This window comes from Triturus cristatus, chromosome 4_1, assembly GCF_964204655.1.
Source record: "Triturus cristatus chromosome 4_1, aTriCri1.1, whole genome shotgun sequence".
Taxonomy (NCBI): Eukaryota; Metazoa; Chordata; class Amphibia; order Caudata; family Salamandridae; genus Triturus; species Triturus cristatus.
In genome coordinates, this window is record NC_140585.1 from 341,893,518 (window position 1) to 341,913,906 (window position 20,389).

Genomic DNA, 20,389 nt, shown 5'->3' on the forward strand with positions numbered 1-20,389 from the left:
TAACGTGTGGCAGAGTTAGTGGGGAGAGGAAGGATTCCGGTTCCGTTATTCCCTCATGATGTGTGGACCTGTACACTTTGGTGTAATGTGCTGCGAATTCATTATGTAGGTCATGCTGTTTGATGAGCATTTGCCCGGTGGCAGATTGCAGTCGCAATAGGGGTAACTGCGCGTGTTCTTGCCTAATCATACGCTCAAGTAGTCTGCCAGCCCTGTCCTCAGCTGCATGGGTGCGCGCTACGTATGACGCGTAATTTAAGCAGCGTAGCTTCTCCAGTAACTCTGCATGTCTTTGCTTTTGCGCGTCTATTGTGTGCTGTGGTTCCCCACCTTGCGCCAGGTCAGCCTCTAATCTAATCTAATCTAGATAGGGTATTCTCAGTAAGCTTTACTTCGTTGTTGAGTTGATTTCGAACACACCAACTCAAGCCCAGACATTGTCCCCGGACTACTGCCTTGCCTGCATCCCACAGCATCCCCGCGACATTCACGGAGCCAGTGGGGGATCTTCTAGTACTAGGGACTGTAGTCCCCTATGTCAGACAAACATCATGGTAGGACAGCATGCGCGCACTCCCACAAGACGTACGTCTGACGTAGAGGATTCTGCAGGACCACGCAAGGAGGAGGAGGGCAGCCCGGAGACGCCGCGATAAAGGTAAGTTAGTTTAATTTACTTTAATTTTTATTTTATCAATATTTATTTGAGGGGCGGTGGAGGAGCGGAGCTACACGGAGATTTTGTTCAACTCCATGGAGTTCCGTAGAGCAACTCCGCCTGCTCCGCCCGGGGTTAGTTAGGAGCAGTCGTTACTCTTAAGGCAACCATAGTTTTGTTTTTAGTCTTCGCTCTGCCATTTTGAATAGACTAGACTCTGTTTCATCTGAGCAACTCTGGAATGCGGATTGAATTCCAGTCTAAGTGCACATATGCCATTCCAGTGCAACAAAAATAAAGAAATGTTTTTATTGCCTATATTATTCCAAAATAGGAACATACTTGAATTAATTATGTTCGAGGCATGTGGGCTGCTGAATTCATATCTGTGCATAGATCGCCGCCTAGTGTTGGGTCCGGATGTTTGCACGTTGTTGTCCTGGAAGAGTCTTCGAAGTATCCTTGGATAGGTGACTCCTCCCCTGGACTACAGTGCGCATGGGCATCCTCTCCATCCTCAGATTGTTTTTTTCCGCCATTGGGTTCGGATGTGCTATCTTAGCTCAAGTTAGGAAAAAAATTTTGTCGAGGCCTTTAGTTCGCGTCGGTACTGTTTATCGATCGGTTTTCGATACTCTCTGTTATTACTAACTTCCAGCACCGACTTTGTTCGCATTTACCTGTCCATCAACTACTTCGACGATGGAATCGAGGACGCCATTCAAAAGGTGTCCGGTATGTAATGCGAAGTACCCACACATCGACGTCCATCCGGTGTGCAACAAATGCCTTTCGCCGGACCACGACGAGTCGACATGTATGGCCTGTGCCCGGTTCCGTTCAAAGAAGACTCTGCGGAATCGTCGAGCGGCGAGGCTCGAAGCGCAGCACGCGGCACCGGCCCCAGCTGACATCTTCGACGACGCGGACGACGTCGAAGAAGTAGAAGTCTTACCCTCCAGTCCCGTTTCCGACCAAGAACCCGGATCGGACGAGGCCGACGAGTCACTCTTCCACAGAGGTGAAGACGACACCGAGGTAGGAGACGACGAGGAGGCCTTAGGGGCCGAAGAGAGTAGCTCCGATGATGAACAAGGCCTACCTGTTCAAACCGAGAATTCACCAGTGCCACAGACTATGGCTCCGGTCGAGGGATCGCCTTCGGGCCTTACCCGAGACCTATCACGCAGTCCTTCGGCCCCGCCCTCGGGCCCGGCCTCGGACGTTCAGCGGCAGCCATTACCGCTTAAGCCAGCTGGTTTCCCTTCCACGAAACCGAAACCGAAAGCTGCTCAGGTTCCTACGAAACCGAAACGGAAAGTGGCGCTAGTCGGATCGAGGCCTTCAACACCTTCGACGCCGGCGCACCGTGTCGGCACCGACCGCACCAAGGGGGACTTCGGTGCCGAACTCGAGACGGGCGACATGGGAGTCGACAAACGGAAGAAGGCCATCGGCGCCGAAAAACCTGCTCGGTTACCGGCGTCGACGCCACCGACACCGAGGGCCGTCCCGCCTGCTACGCCTCGCAGCACCCCCTCGACGACACCGAAACCTCACGTGTCGAAGACGTCGACGGTGATCTCCGCACCTCGGCTCGATGCACCACGGGCGCAGAAGATATCTGCAGCCGCCTCGACGACCCTGGCGGGGGCCACGACCTCTAAGGCGCCCCGAGTACGGCCTGGCGCAATGCCAGGCTGCAAAACCAAGGCTGCCCTCCAGGACCAGTCGGGTTCGATCGATCCAGCGGTTTCGTCGGTGCCGACCAGCATTACCTTCGGCTTGCCTCCATCCACAATCCCGAAGGCGTTTCAACTCAGGACACAGGCCACCAAAACTGCGGTTACGCCTGTCGAGCCGTCACCGTCACGCGTCATCGACGCCGACACTGGCAGGATGATTCTCCACGACCGAAGGATAACTTCGGAACCGCCATTGGAACCTTTCAGGATCCCGCTAAAGAGGAAGCTGCCTGTGGACACAGAACCTCTCCTGTATGAACCCTTTCATTCACCCTACCAGGATCCACACCGGGCCTCCCCCACACGCTCCGACACGGATGCATTGGAGGACTACATGGGTGAACAAGTCCCCTACCATGTGGACACGGACCCTGATGACCAGCAGGACCCTGACCAAACTTGGGGCGACCCTGCAGACCCCAGTGCACCTCTTGATGCACAGGACCCACAACTATATGGGGCAAAAACGTCACCCACAGAGGATACTGCGGCGTTCAACGCTCTGATTGAACGGGCGGCGAACAACCATGATGTACAGCTTCACTCTGATATCATCGAAGATGACTTTCTAATGGACACCTTTGCATCCTCAGAAAGACATGTAAAGACTCTGCCAATGTTGAAGGGGGTCCTTAAGCCAGCCACTGACATTTTCAGGGAACCCACCAGGGCACGAGTGATAAACCCCAGGATCGATAAGAAATACAGATCGGCACCTGGGGATCCTACTTACATCAGAGGACAATTACCACTCGACTCCATCGTTGTGGCGAATGCCCGCAAGAGGGCACACTCGCAGACAACGGGTGACGCTCCTCCCCCGGACAAGGAGTCCAAGGTGCTGGAGACCTCCGGCAAGCGAGTTGCCGCACAAGCTGCAAGCATATGGCGCATAGCTAACACTCAAGCGCTCCTCGCTCGCTACGATAGGGCGCACTATGACACAATGGAGCAACTCCTTCAACACCTCCCTGACCCCTACAAAGAAGGTGCAGAAATCCTTATCAGAGAGGGACAGCTACTCACAAATGCTGCCATCAAATGTGCACTAGACGCTGCTGACACGGCTGCCAGGGCCATCAACACTAGCGTCATCCTACGACGTCACGCCTGGCTACGTATCTCAGGATTCAAGCCTGAGGTACAAAACAATATCCTTAATCAGCCTGTCAACCCCGACTTTTTGTTCGGGCCTGAGGTTGACGCCACCCTCGAGAAGATAAAAAAGGACACGGACACTGCAAAGTCCATGGGCGCCCTACAAACTCAGTCCTTTCGGAGCGGCTCCTTTCGTCGCCCCGGAAACAAGGGAGCAGGCAGAGGACAGGGGTCACAACAAACATATAACAAGGGTAATACGCAGACCACCTACGATAAGAACACCCGAGGTGGCTATCGTGGCTCCAGTACCAAGGGCAGAGGACGTGGCTACGGCAACACCAGGTCCTCCCCCAAGAACAAGCAGTGACGCCCTCTCCCTTCCTCCCGACCACATAACACCTGTCGGGGGAAGGCTACAACGGTTCCTGTCCACGTGGAACTCCATCACCACGGACAGGTGGGTCAAAGATATTATAAAATACGGTTACTGTCTGGAGTTAACTTCCACTCCACCCACAATACCACCAAGAAACCGTCCTATGTCTTCAGAGCACTTGACGCTCTTACAGCAAGAGGTAGAAAGTATGCTTCTAAAAGGCGCTATCGAGGTCGTACCCGTCCACGAGCGGGGCACGGGGGTTTACTCCCTCTACTTCTTAATTCCAAAAAAGGACGGGTCGCTCAGGCCTATATTAGACCTGAGACCCCTGAACCAGTACATTCTTTCGGAGCACTTTCACATGCTCACTCTACAGCAAGTCCTTCCGCTTCTCCAGCAGGGAGACTTCCTAGCATCACTGGACCTCAAGGATGCGTATTTTCACATACCCATCCACCCCTCACACAAAAAATACCTCAGGTTCACTGTTCAGGGGCAGCACTATCAGTTCAAAGTCCTTCCCTTCGGCGTGACAACAGCGCCCAGGGTTTTCACAAAGTGCCTAGCTACGGTGGCGGCACATTTACGGAGACAGCACATACACGTCTACCCCTACCTAGACGACTGGCTCGTTCAAGCGAGATCGGCCCAGCAATGTGCAAGCCACGTGTCCCGTACCATTCACCTTCTTCACAGTCTGGGATTCTCACTAAATTACCCAAAGTCTCATCTCCAGCCCGCACACGTACAACAGTACCTAGGTGCGACTATAGACACTCTGGCGGCCACAGCTCAGCCAAATTTAGTGAGGATCAACGGCATACAAGCGCTGATCTCCAAGTTCAGACCCAACCACTCGCTTCCAGCGCGAGTGTTTATGCAGTTGATAGGCATGATGGCCTCCTGCATCTTCATAGTCCCGCACGCGAGATTACATATGCGCCCACTTCAGGAGTGCCTAGCACGTCAGTGGAATCAGGCTCAAGGACAGTTGAAAGACCTAGTGTTGGTGAGCGGTCGGGCATACAACTCTCTGCATTGGTGGAATCCACAAAACCTTTGCAAGGGCCGACCGTTCCAAGAGCCTGTTCCACAAATAGTACTGACAGCGGACGCGTCTCTCCAGGGATGGGGAGCTCATGTACTCCACTACACAGTGCAGGGACTATGGACGACACAACAGAAGAAGATGCACATCAACCTTCTGGAACTGATGGCAATCTTCCTGGCCATGAAGGCTTTCAAAGTACATCTGTGCAACAAGGTCGTGTTGATCCGGACGGACAACATGACCGCAATGTACTACATACAGAAGCAGGGAGGGACACACTCTCCACAGTTGTCTCATCTGGCTCAGAGCATGTGGAAGTGGGCCATTCAGAGGAACATGTTCCTCATGGCGGAACACCTCCCCGGCAAGGACAACCAGATGGCGGATCTGCTCAGCAGACACAGCCACCAGATGCACGAGTGGGAGTTACACCCATCGGTACTCCAACCGTACTTCCAGCAGTGGGGTCACCCAGAAATAGACCTATTCGCGACAAGCGAAAACGCAAAATGCCAAAGCTTCGCCGCCAGATTCCCACACCCGCAGTCGCAGGGCAATGCGATATGGATGAACTGGTCCGGCAAATTTGCGTACGCTTTTCCTCCAGCACCGTTGATACCGCTGGTGGCTCGCAAACTCCGACAACACTCCCTGACACTCGTCCTAGTTGCTCCCACGTGGGCACGCCAGCCGTGGTACACCACCTTCCTCGAACTTTCCGTGGTACCGCATCAAAGGCTGCGGATCAAACCCGCGCATTTGACGCAGAACCATGGAGAGGTTCAGCACCCAGATCCGCAACAGCTGAACCTGGCGATCTGGCTCCTGAAGTCCTAGAGTTTGGCTATCTCAATCTGCCACCTGACTGTATGGACATCATCAAGGAGGCCAGGAGACCCACTACAAGAGCTTGCTATGCAGCCAAATGGAAACGGTTCGTCATTTATTGCGGTAATAATGACATTAACCCGCTGGACGCATCCATCCACAACATCATATGTTACCTCTTACACCTATACCGATGCAATCTGGCGTACACCTCTATACGGGTCCATTTGACCGCAATATCAGCCTATCTGCAAACCAGGCAGCACCTCTCTCTCTTCAGAGTGCCTGCCATCAAAGCATTCTTGGAAGGACTCAAACGAGTCATTCCACCTAGTCACCCACCGGCTCCAATGTGGAACCTCAACTTGGTCCTCACACGCCTGATGGGTCCACCCTTTGAACCTCTACACTCATGCGAGATTCAATTCCTTACCTGGAAAGTAGCCTTCCTGGTAGCGATCACTTCCCTAAGAAGAGTTAGTGAACTCCAGGCACTAACCGTTCAAGAGCCATTTATTCAGGTTCACGCCAACAGGGTCGTACTACGTACCAACCCCAAATTCATGCCCAAGGTAATATCGCAGTTCCACATGAACCAGACTATTGAACTGCCCGTTTTCTTCCAAAACCCACAAACTGTTGCAGAGAGGGCATTACATACACTAGATGTACGGAGGGCCCTCATGTACTACATCGACAGGACTAAACCCTTCAGGAAGACAAAACAACTGTTCGTTGCCTTTGCCCCACACCACAAAGGTAACGCCATCTCCAAAGCAGGGATAGCCAGATGGATAGTTAAGTGTATTCAAATCTGTTATCAAAAGGCAAAACGCACATTAACTATTCCACCACGAGCCCACTCAACACGCAAGTTGGGGGCTTCCATGGCCTTCCTAGGAAACATTCCCCTGCATGATATATGCAGAGCAGCCACATGGTCCACTACACACACATTTACAAAACACTATTGCGTAGATGTGCAGTCAAAACAGCAGGCAGCTGTAGGACAGGCTGTTCTCAAAACACTTTTTCAGACCGCTGCAGCTGGCACGGGTAGCCGCCGCCAATAGAGGGCACTGCTATGTATTCTATGCACAGATATGAATTCAGCAGCCCACATGCCTCGAACTGAATATGCTACTTACCAGTATGCATCTGTTCTTGGCATGTAGGGCTGCTGACATTCATATCGCCCTCCCTCCTCCCCGGCGCCTGTCGCAGCTGCAGCTCTCAGAATTATTGCAAGCATGGTCATCACTTTCTGTATCTACTCCATCACTGCCACAATGGCGAAAAACAATCTGAGGATGGAGAGGATGCCCATGCGCACTGTAGTCCAGGGGAGGAGTCACCTATCCAAGGATACTTCGAAGACTCTTCCAGGACAACAACGTGCAAACATCCGGACCCAACACTAGGCGGCGATCTATGCACAGATATGAATGTCAGCAGCCCTACATGCCAAGAACAGATGCATACTGGTAAGTAGCATATTCATTTTAATCAAGACATCTTAATTAAGAGACCTGAGGTTAGCAGGGAGGGGAAACTTCGTACCTGGGTTATGATTTTTTTTTAGTACCATCTATATTGGGTTCTGATACTTTTCATATACATCTGATATGACAAGCATTACAGTACAGTAGTGCAATCACAGTATTGTGTAGCTTAGATGTTCAATGCCAGCGTAACCCATTCAATCGTGATGGTGTAACAACTTTGTACCGTGAATACATAAACAAAAACCTTGTGCCTGAGTCCCTTTTCATGTGTAGTTCGTGCAGGCATGGCTAACTTGCCCACAATCATCCTGAGGTGGGGTGGGGGAGGTTGGGGGGAGGGGGGATTGGCCACTCCACCACTTTATAGATACATGGCCACAGTGCACCGGCAATTATGTATCTGGGGCTTGTTGTCTGGCTGTGGTCAGGAGAGTTGGGGGGTAGGGGGTTGGTGGGGGAACAAATGGAGGGGAGAGAAAAAATCTGCTGCCTTGGGGGTGGCAGAACAGCTTCCTATAAGGAGGGAAAACATGCATTCAACCGCTTCTCTGGTAGCAGTTTCATTGATTATATATTGGTGGATGTAAGTGCCTGGCCACTCGTGAATGACATGGCTATACTATCCAGACAGGACAGCGATCATAATGCCTTGGTTCTTGACGTTGACCTCCTCACATGCTGTAAGAGGGCTAGTGCTAGTGAACCATTGGACCGTAGATTGCGAGTTACTAGCAACATACGTAGAGTATAGTGGCTCTTTCACAGGAGCTGGTTGGGAAAGAATACAACCTAGTCACAGGTAGTTTAGAGGAGCTCCTTATACTGGATGGGGCCCCAGACCAGGGGGACAGCTTGAAAACAATTTGCACTATTAACAATAAATTGTATGCATAATTAAAGGAGAATTTTTATGTGGCAGCAAAAAGTTTATTTGGGAGGAGACCCCCTCAGACTTGGTATAATCAAGCCTGTAAGGAAGCAAGGCCGATCTTATGTTAATTTATTTTGAAGGTTTTGTATAGCGTGAACAAGACCCTTGCAGGTATCAGAGCGCTTTACAGGGCAAATATAGGTGACAGAACACGTTGGCTATTGAACAGCATGACAGGAGGGTGTAAGGAGGGAGGCCTTCAAGAATACAATTAAAACTGCTAAAAGAGATGTGGAAGTGGGAAGGTTTGCTGGATGCAGTAAAGAAAGGAGATCAGTGTGCCTTCTGGAACTTGGTGTCGTCAGGATTGGTGGTGTTAGGATGCCAGGAGGGATTTTGTCCGTTTGAGACCAACGTCCCCGCCGCAGATTGGGTCGCTCACTTCTCCAGTTTATTTTCTGTGAAGGGAGAAGATAATGCTCCCCCACTTATATTGCAGGCTAAAAAAACAGCTAAAGGGGGGAAAAAGGACTATCCGTGTAGAGATTGCACCCATTTCGTTACAAGACGCAAGATTTGCAATTAGCAATATTGTCCCAAATAAAGCTCCTTGGCTGGACAACATCATAATGGACTTGTACTTTGTGAGATTGACGTTTTGAACCTTTACTTTGCACTATTCTTTAACTCCAACAGGTCAGGGGCCAATTCCACTGACTTGGACGGTGACAAATGTAATTCCAATCCACAAGAAAGGTCCCCCATCGGAGCCATGTAACTATAGGTCGATAAGCCTAATTGAAAGCTCCCTTAAGCTGCATAGCAGAATACTTCTCAAACGGCTACATGAATGGATTGGCGAGAGAGACAGTCTAACATTATTACAAGCGGGTTTCCGAGAATGTATCAGTACAATGGACCAGGTCTACCAACTTCAATTAATATTCTGGAAAATGGCGGTCCTATCGGGTGGTTTCCTTTATGTTGCATTAGTTGACCTGCGTTCTGCATTTGACCTGTTTCCCAGGTCTACGCTTTGGCAGGTCCGGCAGACATGGGTGTTCCCAACAATCTTCTAGCCATTATGATAAAGCAACATAATCACAATTAGGCTCCAGTATGATGTGCACAACTGGGCAAGATGACGGATCCATTCCCTGTAAATAGAGGGGTAAGGCAGGGCTGTGTCCTTTCCACAATTCTCTTCACACTGTATATTAACAACCTTATTTCATATTTGAATCAATGTGATTGTGAGGCTCCATGTTTGGCAAGCATTAAGGCTCCTGCCTCAATGTTTGCCAACGATACATAACTACTGTCGAAATCGCCTATGGGGCTTCAAAAAATCTTACACTTTTTCGAGAACTGTTGCAGCCATATGGGCCTGGAAATCAACTTGGCAAAAACGAAATACATCCCTGCCACTCTATAAGATCCAACCCCATGCTCATGCCGCCCCCCGGAACGTGTACACCCTTTTGAATACCAAGGGCTGACACTCGCAGAACAGTTACACTGGTGGTGTCACACTGAAACGTGCAGTCTTAAGCTAGTGCAACACATTGGAGGGCTGACTATAGCAGAAGGATCTTACTTTCACCCAATCTCACCAGTGATCCAAATATACAAACATCAGGCCCAAGGAGCAACCCTCTATGGTGCTTATCTCTGGGGTCACAAGGATATGGCCTAATTGGTTATTGTTGAAAACAGATTTTTTTACGCCAACTGACACGATTACCAATCAGTACACCTCTGCTTCTGAAAGGCCAAACTTGTACCCTCTATCAGCTACGGTTGGCAGAGGCCCTAAACCTACTTGAAATAGAAGTTCAAAACCTGCAAAACTATGATATCACGTTCACCGCCATTCGAAAAAGATCTGGAAAGCCTACGCCCCAACCCAACTCCTGTAGACTGGACGCCTCCTATATCCTGGGCAATCCCCATCCTTACTTCTACGACCCACCCCCACCGGCCAGCAACAACTTCACTGTAGCCCAAACCCTCCAATGCATCCTCTACTAACATCTACTCCCTCCACAGACACGCCACAGAAATCTGGGACCTCCTCGACCGCACCACTCCTGACGTTGCTTTTCTTACCGAAACCTGAACCAACACCTCCTCGGGACCAGACATTGCGATGCCATCCATGAAGAATACAAAATCACCAAGAAGGACTGCCCAAAACGCCCCGGCGGTGGCATTGCTATCGCCCACAAGGCCAAACTCCACCTGATCACCTACTCTAACGGGCCCACAGACCTAATGGAACACCTCCACTTCAAGTTACAAGTCAACCCGACCACCACCCTCCGATGCACACTCTACAGACCTCCTGGACAACGCGCACCTTTCTCCGACTCCATCACCGACATCATCACCCCACATGCCATTACCTTTACCGACTACTAGCTGGGAGACCTTATCTTCCACCTCAACAATCGCCAAGACCCCAACTCCGCCTCCCTCCTGAAAAAACCTCCACAACATTGGACTCAATCAGATCGCACCAGGACCCGCGCACTGAGCAGGACACACACTCGACCCCATCTTCACAGCAGGAAAATCCCTCTCCTTCAGCCACACCTCCGAACTCCCATGGACAGACCATTGCTGTGTCCATTTCACCTTCAAAGCAAACATCTCCTGCAGACGCCCACCCCAGCTCCAACGCAGGACTTCACTCCCACCACCTCAGACGACGACCCCACCACCTCCGCCTGCACCCTACACAAATGGATCACCGACTGCGCCAACACCGTCACCACCCCTTAAGCAATCCTCCAACCCTCATGCCAAGAAGGCCAGCTGGTTCTCCAGCGAAATCTGGGAATCCAGACAAACCTGCAGTGCCTTCATCCATCACAAAATCAAGACTATCTATGACAACCTCGACAACAACAACTTCCATGGGGAACCCACACCCTCTGCTTCCGACAACACACAGCCGACACTGGACAGCTGGACTGACCTCAGCATCGAGGATACCCTAAAGACTATGAAGAACACCCACTCCAAGGCCCCCACGGAGCTCTACCCCCGCCACATCTACCACAGAGCCACAGATGACATTGCCCCTGAGCAACAAAGCATCATCAACCGCTCCTTCGAGACTGCCTCCTTCCCTGATGACTGGAAACACGCTAAGATCAACCCTCCCCTGAAAAAACCCTTGACGGACCCCAGCGATCTCAAGAACTTGGACCGATCTCCTTACTTCTGTACTTGGCGAAAGTCATTAAAAAAGCTGTCGACAGCCAACTCGCCTCCTACATCGAAGAGTACAATATCCTCGACTCCTCCTAATCAGCCTTCATGAAAAACCACAGCACCGAAACTGCCCTCATCGCCGTGACAGACGACATCTGCTCCCTCCTCGACAAAGGAGAGACTGTGACCCTCATCCTCCTGTACCTCCGCGGCCTTCGACACAGTCTCACACCACACCCTAGCTCATAGACTCCATGATGCAGGAATCTGGAACAAAGCCCTCGACGGAATCCGCTCATTCCTCTCTGGCAGTACCCATGAGGTCAGACTCCCTCCATTTCTCTCGGAACCCACACCGACCACCTGCAGAGTCCCCCAAGGGCCCACCATCAGCTTCACTCTGTTCAATGTCTACATGGCCCCACTCGCAACCATCATCAGATCATGCGGACTCAACATCGTATTGTACGCAGACAACACTCAACTCATCCTCACCTTGACCAATGAACCGAACACCTCAAAACAAAACTTTCAAGATGGAATAGAAGCTGTCGCCGGGTGGATGAAGAACAGCTGCCTACAACTGAACACAGACAAAACCGAAGTACTCATCATAGGCCTACATCCTGAAGCCTGAAATGACACCTGGTGGCCCCCCGCCCTCGGGAACCCACCCCCAACCACAGACTACGCACACAACCTCTGAATCATCCTGGACTCCGAACTCAGAATGGACCTCCAGATCAATGCTGTCACCTCTTCCTGTTTCCACACCCTTCGTCTCCTACGGAAAACTTTCAACTGGATTCCCCTCAAACACAGGAAAACCGTCACCCATGCCCTCGTCAGCAGCAGACTGGACTACGGCAACGCACTTTATGCCGGAATCAACAAAAACCTCACCACAAACTCCAGAACATCAAGAATGCTGCCGCCAGACAAGTCCTTAACCTACCTCACCACTGCAACATCACCCAACACCTGCGGACACTCCATTGGCTCCCCGTCGAGAAGAGAATCTCTTTCAAGCTTCCCACCCATGCCCACCAATCCCTCCAACACCGGCCCCGTCTACATGAACCACCGCCTCTCGTTCCATGCACCCCAAAGACCCTTCCGCTCAGCCCACGTTTCCCTCGTGTCTGTGCTGCACATCAAGAAGGACAGAGCAGGAGGCCGCTCCTTCGCCCTCCTCGCGGCCAAGGCATGGCACACCCGACCCCTCCACCTCCGCCATACACCAACTCTGTCCAAGTTCCTGAATGGCTTCAAGACCTGGCTCTTCGCCGAATCACAATGAGCGTCCGGCAACTGCACGAACCCTGGTGGGCCCTGGAAGACCTGGTGGGTGCTGGATGACCTCAGGACCTACTTGGCCTCTCGACGGTACTCCGTAAGAGCCTAGGAGCTGCACCCCCCGCGCCTTGAGACCCTCCCGGATGAGTAGTTGCGCTTAACAATCCTCTGACTGATTGATTACTTCGAGCAAGCCTTGGCAGTTCAAACCCGGAAGAAAACTTCATATATGTGAGGCTTCTTGCGGACTTCAATCCATTTTGGGCCCGGCGGGACAACTTAATCGCTTGCCGACTATGTAGCTACCAACGCGAATCCTGGTTTTACCTCTTGTGTTGCTGTCCAAAATTTGCCAGTGAGTGACACCGTCTGGTAGTCCCCATTTGCAGGACCCATGGTCTTAGACATTGCAGAGAAGTCTCAGACCTTTGTTTTTCCCTCAAAACAGTACAAATCGCAGCCAGATTAGGCAAATTCACAGATGCAATCCGGGTCGCACTCACAAATACAACCAAAGCCACAAGCACTAATTAGCTGGCCATCTAGCCAGAACCACAACGACTCCACAGCTTACTCAGCAAAGAAGGAAATCCAATCAATCAAGCTTAAAAGATCCATCGTGCACGTCAGATCATCATCCACATCCACTGAGGTTAATATCTATAAACGCCGGCTTTTTCCTTAGACACTCCTAATCAAAAGTTGGAAAAGTTAAAGGTGTGCATTAAAACGAACACTAATCCACCGCGTTAAAGGGCCTGTCCAAGTTATGAAGGAACTATAGATGCAGCTGCTATTTCAATGCACTAGCATTTCAGATTCAGCCTTGGCCACTTTTTTAACGATTTTATAAACCTTAGCGAATCCAGACATTTTAGGTGGAATCTGCACAATGGTTATGCGTTTTAGAACTGTATTTTTTATCCTTTCTCCCTTTTTTATCCTCCTCTTCTCTTTCAGTCTACATACGAAAATGCAGCAGATTGTAACCATTTTAATTAATTCAACAATAAAGAGTGCCGTAACACCTCTGCTTCCACTTAGGCTTGATATGGGGATCAGGCCAATCTTTGAGGGGCTGGGAGAGAGACCACTCCTGTACTGGAGTCGTATCTGGGCCACACCTGAGCTCAACTCCTATCGTGAGGGGCTGAAGGAAGTCCTAGGTATCTCTGGTTCAGGGTGTACCCTGAATCAAGTATATAAGAGAGACCCTTGGACAGATGGGGTGTGGAAACTTGTGGGACGATCCGCAGGCAGCTGCCGTAATCAATAAACAAGTCGTAAAAGGGAAATTATAGTAGGGGTGGGCGGAATTTGCGAAATTCACTTTCGCAAATTATCGCGAAAATGTTAAAAATCTCCGCAAACACGCGGAAATATCGCGAAGATGCGGAAGTTTTTTTCCCGCCCGTTCGCGGTATTTTCTGCATGGTCGCAGCTCGCCAACTTACCCATGCGGTTGCTCGCGGGTGCGGCCATCTTGTTTTCACTTGTCTCGCGGTGCATGATCGCGAGAAGAAAGACGTGATCGTGCGACGCATGACGTTACTGCGGGCGCGAACTGTCGCGAGACAGCGCAAATGGCTACCAACAATCCAACATCTCGTGGAGAACGCGACCGGATCTGGAAAACTTGTCGGCGAACGCGGGGATTCAGGTAAGGCGATCGCGCGCATGCGAGAATGTATTATTTTACAGCGCCAGCAAGAAACAAATTATCGCTAAGCTGCGGAATGCGGAAATTTTGACATTTTCGCGCTTTCTGCGGAACGCGAAAATGCCAAATTATCGCAATTTCTGCGAACGGAACGGAATTTTGGCTCAGGCCTAAATTATAGACAGTACAAAATCAGTCAATTACATGTTCAACCCACTTATGGCACCTTGACTGACTCCTTCTTATAAATTATTAACTTAAATTAGAGCAGTTCCTTGATGAGAATCAAGTCTCCCTTAGCCAGGAAGCTGTATCTTCAGTTTCGGTACAGTACATTACCGCTCGCCTCTTTCAGTGCTAAATGGGCCACCATGCGTGAGCCAGCCAGGGGCACTTTTGCCTTCTGTGGGACTATTAAGGAAACTAAAGAGCACGTTTTGTTCGTCTGTCCAGCCTACCCGAACGAAAATGACTAGTTCAAGCTTGTCGGAACATAGGTGTCAGGAAACAAGTAGAGGCCATCCAACTTAGTTTAAACACAGAAGCGAAAACAAGATTCTGTTGAAGCAAAGGTGCTTTCATTATAGACCGACTTTCATTTCCTACATTTGTGTGGCTTTTTTTAATTATACATATTTGCATAGAGCGGACCTAACCACAGGTTTAGTGCCTTAATGTACCTTGGCTACATGTTTTATCTCATTAAATCCTGACTGTATGCTTTACCACTGCTTGTTTACAAATGTCTATTCGTCCATTCCTGATTTTTTACGCAGCACAGTTTGGTGTTTTAAATATTTAAAATATACACCTACTTATTTGCAGATAAGAGCTATCAGATTAAAATCGCATAAAGGGGTGTAAATTGAGGGGGGGGGGGTCTTGCCAATAAATCCCTGTGTTCCACAGCAGGCGTGTACTTTAGAGTCCGTTGTTATTCCGAGCCCTCTCCTTTGTAAAATGATGCTGTGTGCCCATGGTGCTCTCTCCTGACAGCAGCCTGTGCGCACTGAGCTTTGGACGTCATGAGATAGTTTGGCCCAGCAGCGACAGAGGTCCTCTGTATATTCGGCGATTAACCAAATGCAACAGATGTTCTTATAAAGCTCAGCCGTCACTCTTTGATCTGTTCTCTGTGGCAGGAGTGTTGTTCTAGTGTGCTGGAAAATATATTAAATTAAAAGTACTTCGCTTATAAAGGCAGAGCTTTTCTAGAGGGTAGAACTTCAATTACTCAGCCAGTCACACAACTTTATAAGGCCAACCATGGCCATAAAAGTACAGAGGATGAAAACATTTAATAAATAGAACAGAATTACAGTGTTCAAAACACATCAGAGGACAGGGGATAAAATACAGCTAGCTTCATGAAACACACTACATATAAGATTCATTACTCAATGTAAGTTCTATCATTGTTGAACAATAAAAGTGTTGGCAAAGCCGGTAGGCCTGGCTTTAATGTTCCAGCTGTTTATGTGTGCTGTCGACATATATGCTGTTTATCACATTAAAGTCTGCTCTATTTACCAGTGCTGAGAAAAAGTAACAAAAATAATTACGTTCTATTTGAATGTCTGTAGGCGATATGAAGTTGTGAATGTGACCTCCAGTGTGCTGGTTGAGAGTACTTTTCTAAAGTATAGCTAATAGTATAATATAAACGAGTAATACTCTTCTTGGTGGAGCTACAGTCCACCCTGTGCATATTTTAAAGCAGTTGTAACAATATAACTTGGACTGTCAAGCCAGACATTAAAGTAAGCATTGGCAAAGCCAATAGTTCTCGTTTTATTAACATGCTGACTTTGACAATGTTTTTGCTGATGCAGCTTTGACAAAATTGTCCAAAAAACAGAAATACTCACTAATGCTGCTGATGGCTATCTCATTCCCTAATCGCGTTGATGTATGTATGTTCATGCGTTACTAACATGGCTGATGCCACTAGGATCGGTAAAAACAACAACAAAATCATTTTAATGCAAGCGCTTTTTAGCACAGGAGAGCTGCACAGAAGCAAATCTCAGCTGCCAGCACCTGTAAAAATAATAACTTAAAAAAAAATATATAAACCAGGCGCTACTTGAGGAGCAGCGAAGGTGGGGGGGTAGTGGGTTTGAGTGAGCAACTGTGAGTGGGCCGAGGTATGAGTGAGCAAAGGAGGCGCTTGAGTCTGGACGGGAGGATAGGAAAGGCAATGGACAAACTCGGGGAGACGAATGAGGTAGGTGCAAGAAGAGGTTTGGGGGAGCAGTGTTGGGAGGGGGAAATTAGCATGTGAGGGAGAGAGCTAGAAAACACATGCACTCTGATGGAGGACTTCAAGAAAAAGTTCTGTGAAGGGGAACTGTGGCAAGATGCAATGTCATAAGTAAGGTAAAGAGGGTATGCTGTGAGGGAGGGGCAAATACAAGAAGAGGAAGGGAAGCCATCAAATATGAAGTAAACAAACGAGTGAGAAGGAAACCTACCAATAGGGAGCAATGAGTGAATTCTAAGCCCATTGTATATTTTTGGTATGGTCCACAAAATGCTTTCACCCACACACTGCTAAAAGCCATCTGGTAGGTAGAAGAGGCTTAAAAAAGAATGGTATACTTAAGAGACATATCATGTTAGATGTGTACTCTGGTTGATATCAATTCTCTCTCGATATACATTTTTGTGGTATGCGTGGCTAGGTATATTACCTTATGCAGTGTGTGTAGTTCTTCCCTAAATGCGGGGCCCCTCTTATGGATGAGAAAAAATGAGAAAGGAACATCTTTCAATGTTTTCATTTCTGCTTGGTCTGCTGGCTGCTAAGAAGTGTGCTTTAGGTATCATTGCTGTTATAGCACTAGAAAAACTGTTTCCCAGATTGTTGCTTGTGAGAATCGGTTATACGGTTGTTATACAACTGAAATTTCCAGAAGGCTGTTTTATTACAAGGGTGAAACAAAGAAATGGCTGAGTACGTTTTGTAGGTCATTCTGGTCAACTGGGGTTGAAAATATGTTTTTCCATCCAATTTAAAGAGCATTACTTTCCATTACTGTCAATATCCTTGTAAATTATATACAAACAATAATGGCTAACTTACTTTCCACCCTCAATTTCTCCTCAGATTTCTGCACTGAGTGGCCGGCTGCTTTGGACACGGATGCGAAATGCGAGCAACATTTTCCAATTGAACCTGAGACAGTGGATTACATTTCAGCCGGAACATCTCTCCGTAACCCCAAAGCAAGAGTTGTGACCTTGAGGGTAAGTGCTACAGTTACTTTCAGTATAATTAAGAGATGTGTGTGGGGTCATGGTTTTGGTTTCAGTGATATTAAGTAAAGGAAACAAATCTGGCCTGTGCAAATTAAATACGACAATCTAACCCTTTCAGTGTTGGGTTGGCCTTAGATTACCCCAGGTACACAGTGAAACGTCACACTACATTTGTTCTATGGTGCTGCATACCTCTATAGTCAATGCAGATATGATTCTTTGCATAAGAAGTGAGAGACCCGCATGTCTGCCACAATTCTTTGCCCACATCCAGATAGGCTGATATTAAGGAGAAAATGCAACATCCTTTGATACATTTATTTGTAGGTGTCTTACTGGTTGTAAGCCTACTCCACCAGTACCACGGGCTCTGTGGCTCATGCCCCTTTGGAGGAACTGTAATTGCCCCCCACTGCCAGATGTACGAAGAACATTTGACATTGAAAATTTAGCAAGTGCAGTCTGCTGCCTGCACACATTTCCAGATAACCATGGGGAAACAAAAGTGGACAGTGGGTAGAAAATAAAATTAAATAAAATGTAGAGGTACCAAGAACAGTTGGGGTAATGGATGATAGTGGAAGAGGAGGTTACTTGTTGTTTGCTTCGAATATACATGGCACCGGTGCACTAAGTGGAACGGGTATGCCCAGATGTGGTTCCTGTGAACCAAGCTATCCCGAACTAATGAGTCCAGAAAAAAACTGGTCCGAGGTTGCTTGTGTTCTGGTTCAGGAAGGACCTGGCCTGGCAGTTCGGACTAGACTGCTCTCAGCAGGAGCAGGGTCAAGACTGCTTTGGATATGGCTGGTTCCAAACTGAGGTGCCATGGTCTGTAAAATAACTTGGCCCTAGTAATTACCAGGGCTGAGAGTAATTCAGGTATTCCATCCATCACTTTTCGTATAGTCTATCGTCAGTGCAAGCACCGCTATCCTTCATCCCTCCACTCCCACCGTTGGGAGTCGCGCATTGCCCCAAGTACTTCCAGGCCGTGGAGTCGTTTATCAACTTCGGAACAGATTCCGACTTTGCTCCCGATGTACCTTAATTTCCCCGGGCTAATGAGGACACCACAGCAGCTTCAGGAGCTGAGACTGCCTAGGGCCCAGATCCTTGGTACCCCTCCAGAGCCCTCTGGAGCTCCTACCGGCCTTAAGTATTCAGGGACGTCTCCAGTTGGATTACTACCAGCACATCCGTCCCCAAAGCAGACTGTGCCACTCTAACTAAACCCAAGGTAGACCCTTTCCTTGAGCTTTGCTCCGCTGACTCTTGCCCTGGCGCAGTGTCGGATGCTGTCTTTGGCTCTGCAACAAATGCCTCTGATCCGAGCCTCTACACCGACAACAACGTCATTGACGCCGGAAGCAGAGCCGATAGTTTTGTCGTATTCTGAGACCAATCTTCAAATCATACCCCCCGGTGCCTTCCCGAGGTCACAACCAACACTTATTTACTGCCATTTGGACCCTGAGCCATCCCAATAATTTGATGACGATAACCCAGATCATGACATTTATGATAATGTTAACCTTTATGATGATGATAACTTTTCCCATAATTTACAAGATGGTAGTGTTCCCGATACCACTCCAGATATTGGTATTTCCTTCCCTAATCCTGCAATTGCAACAGGGGAATCTGCCTCCTTCGCATCTGTGATCAGGAGAGCAGCAGAGATATAGGATCTCACTTTACCCGCAACCGAAGTCAAAACAAATGTCCCAAATGGGGTGCTCAACCCAAAGCACTCTAGTCCTAAACCTCTTCTCTCCTTTAATGAGCCTCTTTCTGAGGTGCTGATTGGCACCTGCGCAAAACTAGAACATTGTCATCTTGTCACCTATCAATAGCCAGGTAACAAGGCAGTTTAGGGACTTCCTCTGGGGCTCCGGATTTCCTCCTTCAACATCCCACTCCGAAAAGCCTAGCTGCTGCAGGAGCCCACAAGCAGAACTAATCCAAATGTATTTCATAACGTAATGAAACATTTGCTAAATGCATGTTCACCGCTACCAACCTTGCCATTCGGTCAGTCAATTCCAGCTGCCTCCTGTGAAGGTACTCGCATGCATTGTGGGATAGAGTGGCGGACATCTTGCCAGCTAACCCTTAGTACATTTGCCCAATTCTACAAACTCTCATTCGAGATGGCCAGGACATGGTGAAATATTATTTACGTTTAGGTTTGGACACTACTGACTGTCTGGGTAGGGCAGCTGGGACCAGTGTGGGGCTTAAGTGCCATTCGTGGATTCTCTCCAATGGCTTTTCCAATGATATCCAGCAAACGTAATGGATATGCCCTTTGAAGGCTCTAGGCTCTTTGGAGCAAAGGTGGACTCAGCGTTGGAAAGATTTAAAGAGAGCAAGGACACTGCTCACTCTCTCAGCCTAGCTCCTCCCTTTTGGCAGTTCCCTCAGCTCCACCCCTTTCGAGCCTTCAATAGAGCATACCAGCAGAGAGAGGACCAGAATGGGCCCCTGCAACAGTAGGCCTCTCAGTCCTTTTGAGTTTGAGGACCAGGCCGACAGGGTCCAGGACCCCAGGGTCAATGTTCTACCTAGGCGCCAGCCCCCACCCCCGCAGTTGGCTGTTATTCCCATAATTTCATGGTGCGGAGGAAGGATGAAGGCCTTCAGCCCATCCTGGATGTCTGCCCTGTAACATTTGTACCTCTGGCAGGACAAGTTCAAGATGAGTTATGTCTGCCCTAGACCCAGGGGACTGGTTGGTGGCGTTGGATTTGGTGGGTGTCTATTTTCACATCCCCCATCCTTCCATTGCACCGACATTACCTGTGTTTTCAGA

At 49.0% G+C, this 20,389-nt stretch overlaps 1 protein-coding gene across 1 annotated transcript in view; it reads left to right on the top strand.

Moving 5' to 3' along the window:
• MRPS35 (mitochondrial ribosomal protein S35) overlaps nt 1–20,389 on the top strand; it is a 233,003-nt gene that overhangs the window by 102,911 nt on the left and 109,703 nt on the right. Inside the window, exon 5 of the mRNA XM_085652326.1 lies at nt 17,423–17,562. Coding sequence (XP_085508452.1) covers nt 17,423–17,562 — 140 coding nt within the window. The remainder of the gene's footprint in view (nt 1–17,422; nt 17,563–20,389) is intronic.